The 24,427-nt window shown below is 35.4% G+C and overlaps 1 protein-coding gene and 1 pseudogene across 1 annotated transcript; both read left to right on the top strand.

The window, feature by feature from the left end:
• Positions 1 to 4,126: 4,126 nt before the first annotated feature.
• LOC109267015 (olfactory receptor 52J3-like) lies at positions 4,127 to 5,077 on the top strand. Its single transcript, XM_019449528.2, has one exon. The coding sequence runs from the start codon at positions 4,142 to 4,144 to the stop codon at positions 5,075 to 5,077; it is 936 nt and encodes a 311-aa protein (XP_019305073.1). The 5' UTR covers positions 4,127 to 4,141.
• Positions 5,078 to 16,126: 11,049 nt separating this feature from the next.
• LOC109267067 (olfactory receptor 52E4-like) lies at positions 16,127 to 17,063 on the top strand (annotated as a pseudogene).
• The last annotated feature ends 7,364 nt before the right edge of the window (positions 17,064 to 24,427 follow it).

Here is a 24,427-nt window from a genome sequence, read left to right as displayed (position 1 = left end):
AATGAATAAACCCAATTAATTTATATATTCTACTGTTGTTGAATAATTTTAATTATTTAATTTTTTTCTCTATTCTGAATAAATCCCTATGAACATTTTTGTGTATGTATTTTGGTGAACATAATCACTCATTTCCTTTGGACATTTATGTAATAGTAATTGCTGGGAATATTTAGAATTAGCAGACACTTCCAATTTCCAAAGTGGTCAGCAGATGCTCCTATCTTTATGAACACTTGGAATTAGCGGTCTTAATTTTCAGCCATACTGGAAAGATTGTAGGTATAGCATGGTGCTTTATTTTCCTGATGAGTAACAGTGATGAAAAAATTTTCTTATGCTCATTGGATATTATTTTCCTTTAAAGTGCCAGAGTAAGTATTTGCTCTTATATTTTACATTGTTTTGTCATTTCTTTATAGATTAATAATAATTTCAATTCACTATTTTAATGTGTTATTAATATAAGTGTTTTAACCAATATATGTATTGGGAACATCACCTCCCAGTCAGTGATTTTCCTCCTGTGTCACCATCCTAATAGAAATTTTGGTAAGTGGTGTTCTTATATTTTTCACTCTTTTTAAAAATTAATTAAAACAATTATTTTTTGAGAGAGAGCATGAATGAGCATGAGAGGGGAGAGGGGCAGAAGGAGAGGGAGAGAGAATCCCAAGCAGGCTTCATGCTATCAGCACAGAGCCCCACATGGGGCTTGAAGTCAGGGATCCTAAGATCATGACCTGAACCAAAACCAAGAGTTGATGCCTCACTGATTGAGCCACCCAGCTGCCCTTTATATTTTTCTATGATTAAGTAATGTAATTTCACTTTATTTTTATTCATTACATTGAAAAATACATTTGGCCTTATTTTGTAATACTAGTGTAATGGATCTTTTTCTTTGGTTTCCATGTGTTTCATGTCTCTAAATACATTTCATGTGGGGTGCCTGGGTGGCTCAATTGGTTAAGTGTCTGACTTCTGGTTTTGGCTCAGGTCATGATCTCACTGTTTGTGAGATCAAGCCTGTGCCAGGCTCTATGCTGGCAGTGCAGAAACTGCTTGGGATTCTCTCTCTCTCCCTCTTTCTGCCCCTGCCCCGCTCATGTGCTTCTGCTCTCTTTCTCTGTCTCAAAATAAATAAGTAAACATTTAAAACAAACAAACAAACAAACAAACATAAATTCATGGGTTTTTTTTTCATTTTTATGTTAAATTAATTTTTATTAACTTCTATTTGGGGCACCTGGGTGGCTCAGTCGGCCAAGCACCAACTTTGGTTCAGGTCGTGGTCTCACAGTTGGGTGAGTTCAAGCCTGGCGTCAGGCTTTGTGCTGATGGCTCAGAGCCTGGAGCTGGCTTCAGATTCTGCGTCTCCCTCTCTCTGCCCCTCCCCTGCTTATGCTTTCTCTCTCTCTCTCTCTCCTTCAAAAATAAATCAAAATTTAAAAAAAAAATAAAAATAAACTTTAATGAATAAATAAATAAATAAATAAAGCCAGTAAGACTAGCACTACATAGGATAGAAATAAGATATTTTGTCTTATTCGATAGCTATGATATATTATTGATGAGTAGTAAGACATGGATGTGGGAAGGGGATATATATATATATATATATATATATATATATATATATACCTATATATAGGTATACCTATATATAGGTATATATATATAGGTAAATTATGTTCTAAATGTGCATTGCTATGATATCTAATAAAATTATGATGCAAAATTTACCCAATAAGAGATTCTGTTCACGTCATATTTCATATGAACACATTTGGTAGCATTAGTTTCGCATCTCTGATTTTCTATTGACAAGATGTGTAGGGGATGTAGGGAAGATGTTTGCTTCTCCATCAGTCCCTTTATCCTAAGTGCAGATAATGGAATCTTTCTCAGGAGGTTCTGTGGTGTTAGCTATGGTTCATGCAGGGGATTTGGCTTTGTGTTCAGACAGGCCCCCAAGGGCCCTAAATATAGGTAGTATAAAACCTTATTCCCATTACTGGATATACCAGAGCTCTCTAGCCCTAGTCCTGCTGCAGGTGAGTTTCCTATTAAATGTGTGATGGAGATGAACAGTGATCACAGACTCTCGTCTAACAATTAAGGAACAGGTTACAGCTAAATTTATTAAGCTACTATATTCTCACTACCGTAGAAAGATTTCCTGACTGAAAGAGGTCATTACTGGATTATGCTGAAACAACATAGATTTTTTTATCAAAATTTTGAATGTTTTATTTATTTTTTTTAGAGAGAGAGAGAGAGAGAAAGAGAAAGAGAGAGAGAGAGCATGAGTGAGGGAGGGGCAGAGAGAGAGGGAGACACAGAATCCAAACCAGACTCTAGGCTCTGAGCTGTCAGCACAGAGCCTGACGGCAGGGCTCGAACTCACGAACTGTGAGATCATGACCTGAGCCAAAGTTGGACACTTAACTGACTGAGCCATCCAGGCACCCCAAGACAACTTAGATTTTTTAAAATAACCATCTACAGAGGGAACTTATAGTTGTGGTATAAACAACCTCAATTCTCAGTGATAACTGTGTATTAGGGCATGGTCTTCTATAATAATAATTTTAAAATATGCTCATCAGGGGCCCAGAGTTAAGTGCAGGTTTTTAAAATTGATTACAAAGAAGGAAGAAGATAAATAAATAGCCTGGAGATGAACATTTATAGTCTTTCAGTACTTACATAACTGGAGAGTCTCTATTTTTTTTAATGTCATTAATAAAATATTTCCCCAAATTTGGACTTTTCTCTGTCACTCTGCTCAGGAGTCAACTGGAGCTGAGATCAACTTTCTTCCTACCTTTCTTCCTTTATGTTTCCTTCTGTTTTGCTTTCCTTTCTTCTTTTTTTACCTTTCCTCCTTTCTCTTCCTATACTTCTCTATCCCTTACTTATTTTTTTTCTATTGTGCTCTCTTATATTTCTTTTCTTTTTCTATAGGAAGACAGGCAGACAGAAAGACAGGAAGAGAAAGAAAGAAGAAGAAAGAAAGAAAGAAAGAAAGAAAGAAAGAAAGAAAGAAAGAAAGAAAGAAAAAAGAAAAGAAAGAAGAAGGAAGGAAGGAAAATAAGGAGGGAGGGAAGAAAGAATGGAGAGAGAGAGAAAGAGAGAGAGAGAGAGAGAGAGAGAGCAATCATAACTAGAGTGTGGTAAATCAGGAGCATGGATTTCTTAAGCCTGATGTTGACCACCATTATTGTCATTGGAAACAAATCTTTACTTTTCTCAATGCTTCTCCTTCCAATATGTCTTTTCGCTATCTCCCTCCCCCCAAACTCTCCCCCACACACCTATGCAATGATAGGTAGAATTGTTGGATATCTTAGGACATTCTTGAGAATTTGGCAACCAATGGAAACCTTGGGATTTTTTATTAATTTAATTCCTATCAGAATATTGTAGCAAAGAGATGCATTTCTGTGCTGGAGGTGACTTCCAGCTGCAGTGTTTTCCTATCTTTGTATAGTACAGTGTCTGTCTGTCTTTGTGCAACTCTTATTATATCTCAGATACAGTACAGCATGTCTGTGGGAGCATATGAGTAAATATGGAGGGACACATTAATGAAACACCGTTTTTCATTTTGGATCTGATTTTCTAAATATATATCAATGTCACAACTGATACAGAACAAACTGATTTAAGAAGTCTTACTGTATTTCCTATCATTCTACAGGTCTAGGTATCTTATATTCTTATATGTATTGTCATGTTCTGTGTGCGGGTGTCTGTATCTGTTCCATGCTTTTTGTGTTGATGTGTTTAGGTAAAGTGTATTTTGTCCTCAAAGAGGATTGATATCTCAATATAAGTCCTTTCATGTTTTTTTAAATTAATTCCAGGTTTTATATGGGGTTTCAGCAAATGAATATGATATTCACGTCCAAAACCTGAGAAGTATACTTCTCATAAAGTTAATGTTTCTTCCATTTGTAGAGTGCTCAGTCTGTGCCTACATATTACTTTGAACTCAAGTTTTAGTATTTGCTTTCATAATAAGAAAGCTACAGATAAAAATTAAGCCTACCGGAGACTTTTGAGAAATGTGTTCATAGCTCTTGTTTTTTCCTTCTAGAAGTATTCAACTACTTCTCTTCTCATCAATGGCAAGATGTTCCACACAAACACTTCCGCTTTCCACCCAGACACCTTTTTTCTCACAGGCATCCCAGGATTTGAGGGTTCCCATGGCTGGATCTCCCTACCTTTTTGCTCCATTTACTTAATGGCTCTGTTAGGCAATGTTACAATTTTGCTGATCATCTGGTCTGACCGTACTCTGCGGGATCCTATGTTCTACTTTCTAGCCATCTTATCAGCCATAGATCTGGCCCTCTCCACATCGTCAGTGCCCCGAATGCTGGGTATCTTCTGGTTTGATGCACATGAAATTGGTTTTGGAGCCTGCGTGGCTCAGATGTTCCTGATACACACCTTTACAGGAATGGAGTCTACTGTTCTGTTGGCCATGGCTTTTGATCGCTATGTGGCTATCTGTGTACCACTCCACTACACAACCACCCTGACACCCCGGGTGCTAGCAGGCATTGGTGTGGGCATTATAATGCGTCCTGTCCTGCTCATGTTGCCCATTCTCTACCTAACCCATCGTCTGCCCTTTTGTGAGACTCGAATTATTGCGCATTCCTACTGTGAGCACATGGGCATTGCCAAGTTGGCCTGTGCCAGCATTCGAGTTAATGCCATTTACGGGCTTTTTGTGGCTTCTTTTCTTATTTTGGACGTGGTACTTGTTGGAATCTCTTATGCCTACATCCTCCGTGCAGTTTTCCTCCTCCCATCTCGAGATGCTCGTCACAAAGCCTTGAGCACATGTGGGTCACATGTTGGGGTCATGTGTGTTTTCTACACACCGTGTCTCTTCTCCTTCCTCACCCACCGGTTTGGCAAGAAAATTCCCCATTATGTTCACATCCTTGTTGCCAATCTCTACGTAGTCTTCCCACCTGCCCTCAATCCTATTATCTACGGTGTGAGGACAAAGCAGATTCGTGAGCATGTGATCCATGCTCTCACCTCCCAGTAGAGTCTCTTGTTTCCTTAGCTCTTGAAGGTGTGGATATAACTAAAGGAAGTTAATTTTACTCTACTCTGGGTTGATTATTTTTTAAATGCTCCTCATATCAAAAGATCCTGAAGATCTTAAAGTTACAAACTTTGGAGAATGCTGTCAGTTCTTTAATCTCAATACCTTCTCTCCATATTGGTGTTGAATGCATATTCTTCTGACCATAGGGTTCCATTACAGTAGGGCAAACATCGCGCTCAAAGCCCCTTCCCTTTTAACTAGGGAGATTTAGTGAACCTCTATCTCTCTGTATTTGAAAATAGGATAGTATTCCAGCTGGGCACAATCAGTTTATGTCAACTGCTTTGCTTTCTCAGAAAAAAAAATAACTAAATTTGAATATAAAATAAGAAAGATCTTCATAGATTTCTCAGTTAAAAACTCTGTATCCGATTTCTCTGAGGCCAATACTGGGATACTTCGTGCAGTTAAAAAAAATGTCTCGGGTTTTCACCTTTCATTTCAGCACCTTCTTCCTTATTCTTCATGAAAACCTGTAGGCACTATGTGCCCTCAGTATGCCACCTCCTACCTTTATGGAGAATCATGAAGTGAAAGTACCTGAAAACAATACTTGTGTTAAAGGATGAAACTCTTGTTTTTAAGAGAAGCTTGAATGTATAAAATTCTAACAGTGGTTTTGAGTCATATTTAATCAGAATTTTTCCTTGGGAGTGTGGTGCGTGTGTGTGTGAAGCGTATTTGGGCAACCTGTTATCCATAGGACCACTTTGTCCTCTCCAAATCCCTCTTTATTTGTGGAATGCAACATACATGCATCCTTTGGGACTTGATGCTTTGCAAAAGTAGATGAATCTTAGACAAGTTCAGGTAGAGATTAAATTTTCAGTCACTTACTTTACAAGAATTTTCTGGATATATTTACAAGTATTTTGTGTAATCTTATGGGGACATATCTCCTCTATGACTCCTAAGGATCAAATATCTTTTTATTATTCTTCTTGAATTTGTTGTGAGCAGAAACTGATGTGTGCATAAAAATAATGAAATAGAACATAGAAATGACTGCTCAGGAGCCTAGAAACTAATTTCCTGATGGCATGTTTACTATGTGATGGTATGAAAATGATTGTACAACTTTGCAACGTGACTGAGCCAGAACATGTATCTTCAGGATTTGGAAGTATGAAAGATTATATTTCAGCAAGGAACATGGACTTCGGTAAACAGTTTCTGAAAGGAGTTAGTGGACGATGACACAGGGGTATCTAAATATGATTATCTGAAGAGTTTATTTCCTGTGAGCACATTAAATGCTCTTTTCTCTTAGGTATAGAAAGATGCACATTCTGAGTTTTTGATGTCTTCTTTTGTCAAAAGTGAACCCAAAAGCATTCTTCCCTGTGTTTTCTTTATTTGAATGTTGCATCTCATTTTAACTACAGATCAAATTTAATAATATTTAAGAATAAAATACAGGGGTGCCTGGGTGGTTCAGTCAGTTAAGTGTCCAATTTTTTATCTCAGTTCAGGTCTTGATCTCAGGGTTGTGAGTTCAAGCCCCGCACTGGGCTCCATGCTGGGCATGGAGCCTACTTAAAACAAAAACCAAAAAGCAAAAAAACAAACAAAATAAAATAAAAATTGATTTGTTTACATTTATACATTTTTATTTTTATAAGTTGATTTTAAATCTCCATTCAATACATGACCCCCTACCTTCAAAGCCACACAGGATTGCCAACATGATTTCCTCAAATAAACTAAATTCGATGTCCTACCTTTTGAGGGAAAGTTCATACATATTTCCAGTTGGTCTGATTAACAGGATTCAGATATGCTAATCTGTAAGTAGTGATGTTCTCTATTAAAATTTTAATGGTTTCTTTATATTCATGTCCTAACTGTGTCTTTTATAGTCATAATATTCATTGTCTCAAATCATCCCCTAAATTTCTTGATATAAATTCCATGCACTACGACTAAAAGCTAAGCAGTGTTTAGTGGCAACAACACTAAAAATATATTTAAACACTATATATAGGGTCAGTGCCCCTAACCCCTATGTTGTTGGGGATCAAGCACTGTGCCCCCCCACACTGATGCAGTTGAAAATCCACTTATGACTTTTGACTCCCCCAAAACTTAACTACTAACAGCCCACTGTTGACTTGAAGACTTGCCAATAATATAAACAATTAAAGCATATTTTATATATGTTTTGTCTACTGTATTCTTACAATAAAGTAAGCTAGAAAAAAGTGAGTGTTAGTAATAAAATCATAAGGAAGAGAAAATATATTTATAGTATTGTACTGTGTTTACAAAAAAATCCACATGGACTCACGCAGTTCAAATTCATGTTGCTCAATAGTCAACTGAATATATATAAATGATATAAAGCGCACAGAAGAAAATTTACAGTTCTAAATTTCTAGATATCTCTGTTTATTAAATAAATTTCATCATTAATTAATAACCTTCCCCCCAAAATCAGGTTCTGATCATTTCACTGATGAATTCTTCTGAACACTAAAGAAATTATGTCAATCCTCTAAAATCACTTCCAGATTATAGAATCATAAAGAATATTGACTCATTTTATGAAGCTGGACATATCCTAACACCAAAGTCAGTTAAAGATATCCAAAAATATATATAGACCATTTCTCAAACTTATATCTCATGAACAGATGAAAAAATCTTCAATGAAATGTTAGTAAATTTAAGCTAATAATTTATCAAAATAACTATACAACATGACCAAATGGTGTCTATTTTTGGTATATAAGACTGATTTAACATTCAGAAAACAATGTAGCCTAGAACATCAGCCTACAGAAGAAAAATCATATCGATCATATAAATGGTCAAAGGAAATTTTTTTTTAAATGGCAACAGCACATATTTCTAATAAAAATATGAAGCAAACAAGGAATAAAGGAGAGCTCCGTCAATTTGATTAAAATAAATTAAAACCTAGAACTAGAACATACGTAAATTTAAAAAGTAATTAATAACCCAGTTAAAGCTTGAGTAAAAATTTTGTCCAGACACCCCACAAATAGAATATACAGATTGAAAATAAACACATGAAAAGATGCTCAGCATATTTTTCCATTAAGGAATTACAAATTAAAAAATGCAATAAGATTCCACTTCACACAATGGCTAAAATTAAAAATAAAGCAATATCAAAGGTAGGTCAGGGTGCAAAGAAAGCAAGAGAACTTTTCACTCATTTTTGGTGGAAATGCAAACTGACACAGTCACTTTAGAAAAACATATGGAGGGATGTCTGAATGGCTCCGTCGGTTAAGTGTTCAACTTCAGCTCAGGTCATGATCTCTCAATTCGTGAGTTCGAGGTCCACATTGGGCTCTGTGCTGACAGCTTGGAGCCTGGAACCTGCTTAGATTCTATGTCTCCTTCTCTCTCTCTGTCCCTCCCCTACTAGCACTCTGTCTCAAAAATAAAAGTAAACATTAAAAAATTATTTAGAAAAGAAAAACATATGGAAGTTTCTTACAAAGCTGAATATAGTCTTACCATGTGATTCACAATTACATTCCAAAGAATTTACCCAATGGGTTTAAAAACTATGTCCACACATAAACCTGCACATGGATACTTACAGCAACTTTATTCATAAAGAATTAGAAGTAACCAAGATGCCTTCCAATAGGTAAATGAATATCCAAACTGTAGTACCTCCTACAATGGATATATTCAGCATTAATAAGATACCAAACCATGAAAAAACCACAAATGAATCTTAAATGCATATTCTGAAGTAAATGAAGTGAATCTGAAAGGGCTTTATATTGGGTGACTCTAGTGAAATTATATTATGAAAAAGCAAAGCTATCGAGACCACAAACATATCCATGCATCCCAGGGGGAGCAAGAGTGGGGAGATGTTGAATATGTGAAGCACATGGAAGGTTTTAGGTTCTATATGATACTATAAAGGTGGGTTATGATATGCATTTGGCAAAACTCTTAGAATTTTAGAACACAAAAGATGATCTTAATGTATGCAAATTTTAAAAAATCAACAAGGAGTTCAGGGGAATCCATGATGAAATACAAAAATATGAGAAACACTGTGTGTTAAAATGTAGGGAAAAACCTCACTAAAATGGATGGGGAAAATGTTTTAACCTAACTAACTCAGGAAATGAGTGGAGTCTGTGAGACTAAAAGCAAAAGACCTATACATACAGCATTGTATTCTAGTGGATAATTTTTCCCCATAGGGTTATAGGTTAACAATTCTAATACAGCTACATATGCATAGTGTTATTGAACAATTATGTAACTGTAGGGCATATAGTGGGGACCAGGTTTCTCAGTTTTGGAACGGCAGTTTACAGAGAAACATGAAGGGATACTAGAATAATTCTCGTGGTGACAGATTAGAGTTAGCCATTACTATGTTTAGTATTAGATAGACAACAGATGACAGAAAGATGATAGATAAATAGATGATGGATATTTATATATGTGTGTACATACACACAGGCTAGGATACACATATAAATTTCCTTGCTCTGCCAGCTGAGAGGGTCTTAAACCAACAACAGTCCAGTAGCAAAGCACACCCAGCATCAAAACTTTGTTTCCAGTAACCTTATCCAATTAAAGGAATCAGTAATCCTTGGAGAAATATCACAGTCTAAGATTGGGGCAGGTGATATATAGGATACACCTGTAGCAATTTATGGTTCCAAAAGTAAGGAGGTGACCCTCCCCCCCCAAAAAAAAACCCCACACAATTGTGAGGTTACGTCAAAGGGACACAGGAGTCAACTGAAAGAGTTCCTAATAGCCAAAGCTGGTCAGTGTGAAAAAATAAAGTAGTATTGGATTACGGTCTAAAGTATAAAATAAATATTAGAGCCCATACTGATAAAAATAAATGATTGAATACATAAACAACTAAGGGACTAGATTAACTCTCATGCAAAATATTCCCAAACAATATTATGAGGATGCTCTATTCTAAAGGAGGTGGAGCGTAACTAGTCACTGTTTAATTTGTGGGCTACACATTGCAACTTACTGCCAAAGAGTAAACTTGGAAATGGGGGAGAGAGAGAGAATCCTGACAAACACATCCTCAGCCAGGTGATGAAGCTTAATATCAATAGTGATAAACTATGTTGATAGTATATACCCTTGATATGTTTTGACATAAGTAGTAGTATACCTCATCGATCTCCTTCTCCAATAATATAACTTTAGTCTAATCATGGAGGAGATAATCATACTAATCTCAATTAGGGGATATTTTACAAAAACCTAACTATTACTTCTAAAAACTGTAAAGTCATCAAAATTAAGAAAAGCCTGAGTAGTAACTGTCACTGTCAAGAGAACCTAACAGAACTAACTAGGTATCACTAGTAACTGTAATTTGGTATCCAAGTACAACTAAGGGAATCTGAGTAACATATGAACTTTAATAAAATATGAACTTTAGTTAATATTGGTTTATTAATTATAAAAAATAACCATATAATGTATAATTTTACTGGTAGGGGATCTTGGGCAGGAAGGCCAGCCTGGTACTGCAAGAGGAGGCAGAACATTGTCCTTGGGAAGGTAGCCCAGGTTATATTTTTATACTTGTGGAAGGTCTCCCATGAAAAAGTTGAGATAGGCAGGGCAGTTCAGCACAGTAGACACTGAGGAGAGTTTTGGGAAGTTGTGCCAGGTAGTACCATTTACAGATATATCACAGATGAAAGGGCCCTTTATTTTCAGCTGCCCCACAGAAAGCAAGCACCCAGGCACTCTATGGTATGGTGGACTTCGCTGCAAATGTTAGCCTGGGTGAGTGATCAGAACCCAGAACCATGGAAATGGTTGCAAAACCATAGATACAAAGGAGAGGACTGACTTTCTCTCTGGATGTTAACAGAAAAGAAGCTTTCACCAAGTAGCCTCAAAAGTCTGACCTTCACGTTTATGATTCTCTTTAATTAAACTTTAAACCACTGAAATTTCCAGTTTCAAATGGATGTACTTATTACCAGATCATCAGCATGATTACCAGGCATCATCAGCATAACAACAAATAGAGTTGAGATACAGTCTTAGAGAATGACACGTCGTATTTGCTATGTTTTAATTCCAACACCTTTTCCTAGCCAAAAATAGCTCCCTGAAATTCACTTGCCTTTGCTTTGTGTAACCCTTCCCTTCCCCCAAAAAGTCAGCATATTTTCATTGCTCTAGTTGCCAAGGTCCACTGAAATCTTCAGGCTTTTCTTTCCTTCCAGTCTTAGCTCTTCCTGGCCCTGGGAACACCCTGGACCCCCACCAAGTTTAGATCAGATGATTAATGGTCTAAATTGTCAACCTCTTTCTTCTTATTCTTGAAGAACACACATTATCTTTTTTATTTTATTGTCTGACTGTTAAACACTACAGAAAATAAAACAGGAAGAAAAAAATGAATATTTTACTATATAAAGTAATTTCCATACTTTACTATATAAAGTAACTTCCATGGATCTATAGGCTTTAAATAGCTGTACAGTTTTAAATAGAAGATTTATTTTCTTTTTAACTTATAAATTTACCTCTATAAATACTTCTATATTTACCTTAGCAAAAACACTATTGCTCAAGGTGAATTTAGTAACAGGGAGAGAGACACATACTCAATTTCTAATCATACAACTTATGTTTATGAGTTATCTAAGACAAATGCCTTAGACTCTCTTAACCCTAGCTTTATACTTGGTTTTATACTTTATACAAATTTATACTAAATTTGACTTTAAATCTGCTATAACAGCATCTACCTCAGAGAGTTGTTTTGAAATTTGAATGAGAATATTTATAAAGCATCAAGTACAGTGTTTGGTAAGTATTATTTTCTTTGATTGACTTTTGCTGGCATAAAGTCAGTCAAATAAAGCAGAACAATAGCTATGTACATATCTGAAGTAGAGAAAAATATACATCCCAAAGGCCATCTCAATTGATACATTCCCAGTTGATGAAGGCTCTGGCTTCCTAAAATAAGTTTGAATTTTAATAATAGAGTAATATAAAATTTGATTGAGTGTGTTCAGGAAGATGTTTGAACAATTTTAGTAGGGCACAAAAATACCATACTACTAGCAAAACAAATGATACATTTAAGAAAGCTCAGAGGGAATAGTTAAGGCACATCCTCGGATATACTGCTAGCATGCTGTGTGGTTGTATACTTCCCATCGGATGTCATTATTCAGAATAATTTTGATCAGATTATTTGTTGCAAATAATCATAAAGAATATACCATGGTTAGCATTTGACTTAAAAGCTTATGTATGAGTATGAATAAAAAGAAAAATATCAAGGGGCGCCTGGGTGGCGCAGTCGGTTAAGCGTCCGACTTCAGCCAGGTCACGATCTCGCGGTCCGTGAGTTCGAGCCCCGCGTCAGGCTCTGGGCTGATGGCTCGGAGCCTGGAACCTGTTTCCGATTCTGTGTCTCCCTCTCTCTCTGCGCCTGCCCCGTTCATGCTCTGTCTCTCTCTGTCCCAAAAATAAATAAAAAACGTTGAAAAAAAAAATTAAAAAAAAAAAAAAGAAAAATATCAAGAATAAATGTTAAGTTCTATTCCAAACAAAATCATAACCTTAAGATAGGTTATTTATTTTATTTTATGCTCCCTGAGTAGGGCTGTGAAATATTTTAGTTGGATTTTTAGCTCTGTATTAATTGAGGTAAATAATTCTGTATTTAAAATAAGCTCCAGGGCACCCTGGAGGCTGAGTTGGTTAAGTGTCCGAATCTTGATCTCTGCTCATGTCATGATCTCACAGTTTGTGAGTTTGAGCCCCACATAGGTCTCTGCACTGATGACGCAGGGCCGCTTGGGATTCTGTCTCTCCTTCTCTCTGTCCCTCCCTCCCTCTCAATCTCTCCCTCTCTCTCTCTCAAAATAAATAAACTTAAAAAAATAAAATAAAATAAAGTAAAATAAAATAAAATAAGCTCCAAAACAGAATATTCTATTAAAGCAAATGATACCATACTTCATAAAAAGATGGCACTTATTTTCAGTAGTTTTATGTATCAAACCATTTAATTATGGAGCATTTCAAACATCTACAGATGAACACAAATGCATAATGCTCTCATCATACAATGTCAACAACTGTAAACATTCTATTCTCTCCAGGCTTGGATTTGATTTTTTAAAGTAAAATTTGCATGTGTTTAAATATACAAATCTTATCTGTACAGTTTTGAAAAAGGATATACCTATATATCCCACACCTTTATAAAGATATAATATTTTTCTATCACCCCCAAAAATCCTCTTTGTTCCTTCCCAATCTGTCTGTGACCCATTTCAATCCCCAGGCAACCAGTGAATGGATATTTTCAGTACCCATTTTTTTTTTTAAGATTTTATTTTTAAGTAATCTCTACACCCAACATGGGGCTCAAACTCACAACCCAGAGATCAAGAGTCACAGGATCTATTGACTGAGCTAACCAGATACCCATTTTCTTTGTATGCTCTGGATCTTCATATAAATGAAATTATATAATTAGTACTCTTTAGTAACTAGTAGCAGTCGATAGCTCAATATAATGATATAGAGTCATCTATGTTATTGCACATACAGTCAATCCATTTTTATTGCTGAGTAGAATTTCATTGGGTAAACATTCCAAAATTGATTTGTCTATCCACTGTTGATGAGTATTTGTGTTGTTTCCACACAGGGCAGTTGTGGATAAAGCCGCTACAAACATTCTTATACAACTCTTTGTGTGGACATATGCTTTCCTCATCTTGAGTAAGCTCTTAGGAGTTCAGTCATAGGTAATTAGGAGAATCTGTTGCTCCACATCCTTGCCAAAATTTGGTGTTGTGCTTTTTAATTTTGGCCATTCTAGTAGGTATGTAACAAGATGTCATGTTAGTTTTAATGTACAATTCCTGAAGCCTAATAATTTTGAGACATTCAGTGTCATTTGTATATTTTTCTCTGCTAAATGTCAGTGTAGGTCTCTCCTTTTCCCATTGCTTGTTTTCTTATTTTGTTAGTTATAAGCATTGTCATGTGTTCCTAACACAAATTCTCTTACAGAAGTAAGGGATTGTGAATGCTTTCTCCCAGTCTTTGTCCTCTAAGTCCACTTAACAGTAAATTTCAAAATTTAATAACATGTAACAAGGCTATTTTCTTATGGTTATTGCTTTTGTGTTCTAAAAAAATATTACTTCCTACTGGGTTGCAAAGATACTCTTCTTCCTTTGATTTCACACATGTTAAAATTGGAGTTTTGTTTTGTTTTTAATACTTAGTTCTAATTTAGAAATGTAATTAATATTTGATTTTGTTGTGAAGTTGGAATCAAAGCTCTATATATATATGTGTGTGTGTGTGTGTGTATGTGTGTACACACACATGTATATATATAAAAAATATATATTCAGTTGCACCAGAATTATTGGTATAAGAAACTGTGCTATCTTCACTGAATTACTACATTGGTCACTTTAGAACATTTGACTGAGGACGTAAAATATGTCTATTCTGTTCTTTCTATTAAGCACTCCCTATCTATTTGTCCGTTATCATAATGACTTACTATACTGTTTAAAGTTTGAAGTCTTTTATTTTAAGTTCCGATGTTTTGTTATTCTTTTTCCAATGAATTTAGGGTATTCGTATAATTATTTTAGAATGAGCTTAAATTTCTTGGTTATTGATTGAAGTTGTTTTATTAAGCAACTTAGGAAGAACTGACATCTTAACATATTTCAGTCTTTCAAACCACTTTTAAAACTTTTTTAGGTCTTTTTAATTACTGTCATGTTTTATAATTTTAAGTGCTTATGGCTAACTACTCCATGCTTTTGATGCCACTGTAAGTGGTAGTATGAATTTTCACAGAATTTTAACTTAAATTTTAATTTCTCATTGTTTGCTAACAGTATATAGAAAAATATTGATTCTATACCTGATTAATTGATAAGCTAAATGGTTTTAAATTCTTTGATTTTTATCTAAGTGTTCATGTGGCTTATGAATGGGAAAGGTGACTTCTTTCATTCCAATCTTACTGTCTTTTTATTTATTTTTTCTTGATATATTGACCTTGTTGGAACTTCCAGTAAAATATTAATATAATTGATGCCAGTCGATATGTTTGTCTTATTCCCAATCTTAGAAACAAATCTTTCTGTGTTTCACCATTCAGTATGATATTAGCTGCAGATTTTTCATATATTCCTTTCACTAAATTGAACCACTTTTAGTTTTTGCCTAATTTGCTTTAAGTTTCTTTTTTAAAGTATCATATATGGATGCTAAATTTAATTACTAGTTTTTACTTGTTTTAAAATTATCTTTTCTTTGAGTTGTTTATGTGGTGAATTTTTTACTGTAAAAGTAGAAAAATACTAATAATAAATTCACCAACCATAGCATAAAAGCACCATTTTATTAAAAGTTTGTGTATATATACACAAACACAGTCTCATTAAAGCAAATAAAGTGAAAAGTAACACTTAACAAAGAAGGGACTATGACAGGTAAATAAGCCTTATATGTAGACATTCTTGATCCTCATATCCAAAGTTTCTTCCCATTCCAATTCCTCAACATATTGTAGTTTTTCACAATATATTGTAGTTTTCTCTTATGTTTCCACTCAACTAATCAAAGTAACTTGAAAATGTAATACAAGTTTTGCTTACTGGCAGCGTTTTCAGCTGGTACTAGTGAATATAGACGAGGATTTCACAAAAGAATGAGCTAAAGATGATCATGGATCACTACACCACACTACCACCAGAAAAGACTGTTTCTAACTTCCACAGTTCCCATGGAATATTAAGTGGGATAGTCAATAATTTGAATTTAATAGTCAATTGTCCTCAAATGACTTTCCATTATGATTTTTAGTGTCTAATTGGTATGCTACTATATATAGTGATATCCAAACACCATATATTGCCTTATGTCTCCCCAGAAATACTGAAGAAGAGCATAGAATATTTTCCAATAGTTCTCAGCAGGATGTCCTCTGTCAATGACACTGCTTCAAATCCCTCTGCCTTCCTTCTGCTGGGTATACCTGGTCTGGAAGCTTTCCATATCTGGTTTGGTTTCCCTTTCTTTGTTGTTTATCTGATAGCACTTGTGGGAAATGTCACAATCCTGGTTGTGATCAAGACTGAGCAGAGTCTTCATCAACCTATGTTCTATTTTTTGGCTCTTCTCTCCTTTATTGATCTAGGCCTCTCCACTTCTACCATTCCCAAGATGCTCTCTATCTTCTGGTTCAACTTCAGGGAGATAAAATTTGAAGGCTGCCTCATCCAAATGTTCTTTATCCATACCTACACTGGCATGGAATCCGTTGTACTGCTGGCATGGCAACTGACTGCTTTGTTGCCATCTGTTATCCACTGACATATACCACTATTCTCACCAACAGAGTGGTAGCCATCATGGCCTCTGTTGTAGTGGGGAGGCCAGTCCTTCTTGTCATCCCTTTCTGCCCTCTTCTCAAATGATTGCCTTTTTGTGGATACTACATTATTCCTCACACCTACTGTGAACACATGGGAATCGTGCATCTTCCTGTGCTAACATAAGGGTCAACATCATCTATGGCTTATATACCATTGCTGCCCTGATTTTTGACTTGATCCTTATTGCCCTCTCCTATGTTCAGATCCTACAAGCTGTTTTCCACCTTCCTTCCAGGGATGCCAGACTCAAAGCACTCAGCACATGTGGCTCCCACGTCTGTGTCGTTTTAGCATTTTACACACCAGCATTTTTCTCTTTTATGACTCACTGATTTGGTAGTAATATTCCTTGCTACATCCACATCCTCCTGGCCAATCTGTATGTGGTTGTTCCCTCTTGTTTAAATCCAGTCATTTATGGAATCAGGACAAAGCAAATTCAGGACCGAGTTGTGAAAATATTTGTAAATAAAGAATGACCCAAATGTATTAAAAAATTAATAAATTCTTCTAGGCTAACCTTAAACTTGTACATCTCTCAGGGTGTCCCATATTGGGATTATCTAAAGGTCATTCAGACATTACTTCAGCCTTTATTATAGTCTCTTAAACTCACATTTATTGGTGCCTTTATGTAATTTCCATTTTTTCAATAGATTATATACTACTTTTTCTCACTGAAGGTGAGAGAAGATTGTGGGGCCTTGCAAAAGATGTAATCAAATTCTTGAATGCATGTGGACATGCCAGCAGTAAAATTTATGTACAGATTTGATAAAAAAGAAGATTTTGGTGGTATAAAATTTTTCAGGTTTTGGAAATATTCATGCATCAATATTTTAGAATATGTCCTTCAACTACCTATTTGTCTGCCAATGTTACTTTCATCTTGGAGCTATTTCTTAATTTCACTCAGAGGGTTATTGCAATGTGCATGCTAATTATCACTCAATTTATCTTCTTAAAGAGTTGAACCCATTCTATATTGCCATCTTTATAATGATACCTAAGGCAGAGGAAAACATTCATGAAAATAAAATTAGTTATCAAGTTCCTTCATAAATGCAGCTATAAAAACTATTAACAAAATTATGCAAATTGAGTTTAATGATATATAACATTATCCTGTATCATGACCAAGAAGCACTTATCTTACAAATGCAGGGGAAATTTTTGCATTTAAAAATCAATTAATGTTTCCCCCATAATTTCAGACAAAAGTAACTACATGTGATGTTAATAAATGCATAAAAAACATTTGACAAAATCCATCATGAATTCCTGATAAAAATTTCAGAAAACTAGAAAGAGAAAGGAACTTACAAATAGGATAAAGGAAGCCTATGAAATTTGATAGATTACATCACAGTGAAGAAAGACTGAATATTTTGTCTCTGTTATAAAAAAATACAAGGCTCCCTGTTCTTATAATGTCTATTTGCTTTTGTACTGGGGATTCTAGCCAATGCATTAAGGTAAGTAAAAGGAAATAAAAGTCATTGATATTAGGAAGAAATTACCTGATGATCTGTTTTTTTCTATGTAGGAAAATCTTATGTAACATACTAAACCTACTAGATCTAATATGTGAGTTTATCGAGTTCAGAGGATACAAGTTTACTATACAAACAGTTAAATTTCTTATTTTAATGGCATTCTATTAGAAAGTTAAATAAAAATATTGCTTGCCATAGCCTAAAAAGAGAATATTTAGGGACACATTTGATAAAAAAAGAAAAGTAAGACCTGAAGAGAGATAACTAAAAAGTATTGCTAAGATAAACTGATGAAGGCATATATAAAAGGAGACGTATACAATCATCATATATCCAAGTCTTGATATTGTGAATATTTCTATTCTCTCCAAGTTGATATATAGATTTAATCACATTTCAATATAATTTCCAGCACACTTTTTCTTATAGAAATTGAAAAGCTGATTCTAAAATCTATATAGAAATGTAAAGTAACTGAACAATGTTAACAAAATTGGAGGACGAAATAAAGACAGAATGCTAGTGGCATAAAGATATGAAAATTAATCAGTAAATTAGCATAGGAAGCCCCAACTAGACCTGCACATATAGTCTTAGTTGATTTTCAACAAAATGATAAGGATAAGGTAATTCAATACAAAATGGATAGATTTGGAACAATTAGATGATCATATACGAAAATATGCACCCCAAACTATACCTTACATCCCATACAAAAATAAAGTAAAAGTGGATCATAAATTTAAATGTAAAACTTAAAATTAAAAAAACTTCTAGGACACATTATATTAAAGAATAATAATCAGATATACTTTTTAAATTATTGAACTGAATTTCATAAAATTTAAGAGTTTTTGTTTTTCCAAAATGCAATTAAGAGAATACAAACACAGGTTACAGAGTTCAAGAAAATTTTGCAAATTAAATATGTGATAATGGACTTTCATTTAGTATACACAGAGTAGTTTCAAAATTAAAGAAAACTAACCATTCAATAGAATTGGAAAAGATATTTTAGTGAATTTTTCATCAAAAGGTATATACAGATTGAAAATCACTGCATAAAACATTCTCAGTATCATTAGTAATTAGGAAATCTATTTAAAATCTCAGTGACATACAACACACTATTATGATGTCCAAAAATTAAAGATACTTACTGAAAAATGTGTTGACTATATTTATGGGGACCTATTTCTGGCTCTATTCTGTTCCATTGACCTATGTATTTATTCTTTTACCAATACCATACTGTCTTAATTATTGTAGACTTACAGAAAGTCTTCAGGTCAGGAAATGTAACTTCTCCAACTTTGTTCTTTTCCTTCAATATTGCATTGGCTACTCTGGGACTCTTGTTCCACTTCATATAAACTATAAAATCAGTTTTCCAGTATACACAAGTAACTTCCTGGGATATTGATTGGGATTATAAGAAATCTATACATCAAGTTGGGAAGACCTAACATCTTGACAGTATGTCATCTGGTTCAGGACTTCTGTTTATTGTTTTCTTTTGTTTGTTTTGTTTTGTTTTGTTTTTGTTTGTTTGTTTGTTTGTGTTTTCTTTTACTGATTCAATCTCCTTGCTGCTAATAAGTCTGTTCATATTTTTTTATTTCTTGCTGCTTTAGTTTTGGTAGGATATATGTTTCTAGGAATTTATCCATTTATTCTTAGTTGTCTACTTTATTGGCATATAGTTGTCATAATATTCTCTTACAATCATTTGTATTTCTGTGGTGTTGGTTATTATTTTGTCTCTTTAACTTGTGAGTTTGTTTATTTGATTTATTTCTTTTCTTTATAAGTCTGGCTAGAGATTTATCAATTTTATTGATCTTTTCAAAGAAACAACTACTGGTTTCATTGAACAACAGTTCAATAATAATAATGAAACTATTATTTTCTTAGTTCCTATGTCAATTTTTTCTGGTATAATCTTTATTATTTTCTTCATTTTGCTAGGTTTGTGTTTTTTTGTTCTTCTTTTTCTAGCTCCTTTAGGTGTAAGGTTAGGCTGTTTATTTGAGATTTTTCCTGCTTCTTGATGTATGCCTGTATTGCTCTAAACTAACCTGTTAGAAATTTTTTGCTGTATCCCAAAGATTTTGGACCATTGTATTTTCATTTTTGTTTGTTCTTATGCACTTTTCTTATTTCCTCTTTGATTTCTTCATTAACTCATTCATTGTTTAGTAGCATATTGTTTAACTTTCATGTGTTTTTGGCCTTTCCAGATTTTTCCTGGTGGTTATTTGCAGTTTCATTAACATTGTGGTCAGAAAAGATGAATGGTATTACTTTAATATTCTTGAATTTGTTGAGGCCTGTGTTGTGAGCTACTATGTGATCTATTCTGGAGAATTTTCCATGTTCACTTGAAAAGAATGTGTATTCTGCTGTTTTAGGGTGGAATATTTTGAACATATCTATTAAATACATCTGATCCAATGTGACATTCAAAGCCACTGGTTCCTTGTTGGTTTTCTGTTTGGATGATCTGTCCATTGATGTATATGGGATGTTAAAGTCCCCTACTGTTATTGTATCACTATCAATTATTTCCTTCATTAAAAATTTTTTTTATTAGTTATTTTTTATTTTAGAGAGAGAGAGAGAGTTTGTATGAGAGCAGGGGAGAGGGGCGTAGGGAGAGAGTGAATCCCAAGCAGGATCCATGCCCAGCACAGAGCCCAGTGTGGGGCTTGATCCCACAGTCCTGGGATCATGGCCTGAGTCAAAATCAAGAGTCTGATGCTCAGCCGACTGAGCCACCAGGTGCCCCTTTATGTTTGCTTTCCTGTTAGGTGCATAAATATTTACAATTGTTTTTTGTTTTGTTTTTATTTTAAAGAGAAAGAGAGAGCTCGTGAATGGGAGGGGCAGAGGAGAGAGATTCTTAAGTAGGCTCCACCACACCCAGCACAGAGTCTGATGCAGGGGTTGATCTCACAATGGTGAGATCATGTTCTGAGCTAAAATCAAGAGTGAAATGCTCAACCAACTGAGCCACTCAGGTGCCCCAATATTTATAATTGTTACATCTTCTTGTTGGATTGCCCCCTAAATGATTGTATAGTGTCCTTCTTTGTCTCTTGTTACAATCTTCGTTTTAAAGTTTATTTTGTCTGAGATAAATATTGCTGACTTGGCTTTTTTTTTCATATCAATTTGCATTATAAATGCTTTTCCATCTCCTCACTTGCAATCTGCATGTGTCTTTAGGTCTGAAATGAGTCTCTTGTAGGCAGCATATAGATGGGTCTTTTTTTTTTTTAAATCCATTCTGTCACCCTATGTCTTTTAATTGATGTTTTTAGTCTATTTACAATCAAACTAATTATTAGTAGGTGTGTATTTATTGCCATTTTGCTGCCTGTTTTATGGTTGTTTTGTAACTCTTTTCTGCTACTTTCTTTCCTTGCTCTCTTCGCTCACAGTAAGTTGGTTTTCTTTAGTGATATATTTATATGGCTATATCTTTATTTTTTGCATATCTTTATTGATTTTTGATTTGTGGTTACCATTCAGTTTGTATATACCACCTTCCATATATAGCAGTCTATATTTAAGTTGATGGTAGCTTGGGTTTGAACCCATTCTTACTCCTCTCCTCCCCACCACTTTTTGGGAAAAAGTGTCACACTTTCCATCCTTTTATTTTGTGAGTCCCTTGATTGATTTTTATAGATATGCTTATTTTTACTGCTTTTGTGCTTCTTGCTTTTCTAACTCTTGCTTATGGTCTTTCTACTCAAAGATTCTTCTTTAACATTTCTTGTAGGGGTGGTTTAGGGGTCATGAATTCCTTTAACTTTTTTTGTTCGAGAAACTCTTTATATCTCCTTCATGATAACCTTGTTGGATAGAGTATTCTTGGCTATAGATTTTTTCCTATTTATTTATTTTTTATTTTTTTATTTTACAGAGAGAGACAGAGCAGCATGAGTTGGGGAGAGGGACAGAGAAAGAGAGAGAGAATATCTTATGCAGGCTCTATGCCCAGTGCAAAGCCCAATGCAGGGCTTGATCCCAAGACCCTGGAATCATGAGCTGAGCCAAAATCAAGAGTAGGACACTCGACTGACTGAGCCACCTAGGTGCTCCATTGGTTGTAGATTTTTTTTTCTTTTCAGCATTTTGAATATGTTTTGCCACTCCCTTCTGGCCTGCAAAGTTTTTGCTGAAAAATCAGCTGAGAGCCTTATGGGTTTTCCCTTATATATAACTGCTTTCTTTTCTCTTACTGCTTTTAAAATTCTCTCTTTATCAATACATTTTGCCATCTTAATTGCTATGTGTCTTGTTATAGACCTCTTTGGGTTGATTTTGTTTGGCAATTTCTGTGCATCCTGGATCTGGATTTCTGTTTCCGTCCCTAAATTCAGAATGTTTTAAGCTATTATTTCTTCAAGCAAATTTTCTGATCCCTTTTTTTTCTCTTCTCCTTCTAAGATTCCTATAATGCAAATATTATGACACTTGTGGTGTCACCAAGTTCTCTAAGTCTATTTTCATTTTGCATAATATTTTTTCCTCTCCCCTGCTCTGCTTGATTACTTTCCATTTCTCTGTCCTCCAGTTTGATTTGTTCTTCTGCTTTGTCAAATTTACTATTTATTCCATCTAGAGTATTTTTAATTTCATTTATTGTATTCTTCATCTCTGTTTGGTTCTTTCTTATTCCATTGTTAAGGGTCTCACTGATGTCTTCTACTCTTTTCTCAAGTCCAGTATCTTTATAATGATGACTTTTTTAAAGTTTATTTATTTATTTTTGAGAGCAAGAGAGAGAGAGAGAGAGTGAGCAAGGGAGGGGCAGAGAGAAGGAGAGACAGAATCCAAAGGAGGCTCTGCAACATCAGTGCACAGCCTGGTGCTGGGTTCAAACTCATGAACTGTAAGATCTTGACCTGAGCTGAAATCAAGAGTCAGACACTTAACTGACTGAGCCACCCAGGTGCCTCTATGATCATGACTTTATATATCTCTATCAGGCATATTACTCACCTCCATTTTGCTTAAGTCTTTTGCTATGATTTTGTCCTGTTCTTTGATATATACTCTTCTGTATCCTCATTTTGTTTAACTCTGTGTCTGTTTCTGTGTGTTGGAAAAGATAGCTATATCTCCTGCACTTGAAAGTAATGGCCTTATGAAGAAGTCCTGTAGTGCTTTGCTGTGCAGTGTCCTTTGTTCACTGGAAACTGGCACTTCATAGGTGTCTTTTATGTGTGATGTGTGTGCCCTACTATTGTGGCTGGGCCACTTTTTCCTTCAGTCCAGTCATCTGAAATGGCTCTCTTTGCCTTTTGTGGGCAGTGTTTGGTCCCTGTGGTGTTAGTGGCCCAGTCTGGGGATACCGTGGGCTTTAGTTGACTCAGATCAGGCATTTTCCAGAGACGCAGTAGCACCAAAGGGTGTTTTTCCTGTGGTGTCCTGAGAAGCTTTTTTTGTTGGGCGGAGCCTGCAAATCAGACCAGTTGTCTCCTTTCAGCCCACTGCTGGGTCTCTATCTAACTGGTATATGAGGTTATCTCTCCTTTTCTCTAGGGCAGGACTCACTTAGGAATGGTGTTGACACTGTAGTGCTGCTTGCACACTGCCTGGTCTATGGCACCTCTTTGTGTGGGCTCTTGCCAATAGCATATTGGAGAAGGCAGATCTGCTGAAGTACAATGCAGCAGGGTGCCATGTGCCAGGGCACCTACATCACCCAGACTGAGGCAGGCTGTCCAGAGGGGTGGATTGGTGGAACCACAGTGTGTGTGTGAAGGGGTGGAGGGTGAGGCAGTGCTAGCAAGTTAGGTAGGGAGTCCACAGTTGACGCTGTGTTTACCCTGGGGAAGGGAAATGGTGTTTGCCAGTTGTCTTCCTGGAGGAGTTCCCTAGAGATTTCTATCCCTCCAGGACACATTTTGAGATTAGTAAATAACTCACCCCTAGGCGTCTTTCAAACTGCTGCTTCTAGGTTGTTTGTTGTGCTGTCTCTTTAAGGGCAAGGACTCAGTGTCCTCTCCTTCCAGGCTCTCTCAGAGGCCAACACACTGTTTGTTTGTTTGTTTGTTTGTTTTTTAATTCCAGGTTTTAAGTCCTTCTGGTTGTAGGAACTTGGTGTTATGGTAATGTTATGGTGATTTGTCTTCTTCATGTGGGCCCCCTGTTGTGAGGGTTTGATTCTTTCCCCTCTATATGCCTGCAGCATCCCTCACTCTTGTGGACAGTCCCAAAAGTCTATTAGTTCCAACTGCATTGCCTTTCTACCCTTTTAGGTGTGGTCTCTTCTTTATATTTAGTTGTGGAGTTTCTTCTGCCAGTCTTCAGGTCATTTTCTGGGGTATTAC

This window comes from Panthera pardus, unplaced genomic scaffold (genome assembly GCF_024362965.1).
Source record: "Panthera pardus isolate Hobbes unplaced genomic scaffold, ASM2436296v1 HiC_scaffold_12, whole genome shotgun sequence".
Classification (NCBI taxonomy): Eukaryota; Metazoa; Chordata; class Mammalia; order Carnivora; family Felidae; genus Panthera; species Panthera pardus.
This window is presented reverse-complemented; position numbering and strand designations above follow the sequence as displayed.

Bases quoted from the DNA above. Each gene is read 5' to 3' on its own strand.
- LOC109267015 (XM_019449528.2), top strand. From the start codon at position 4,142: ATGTTCCACACAAACACTTCCGCTTTCCACCCAGACACCTTTTTTCTC.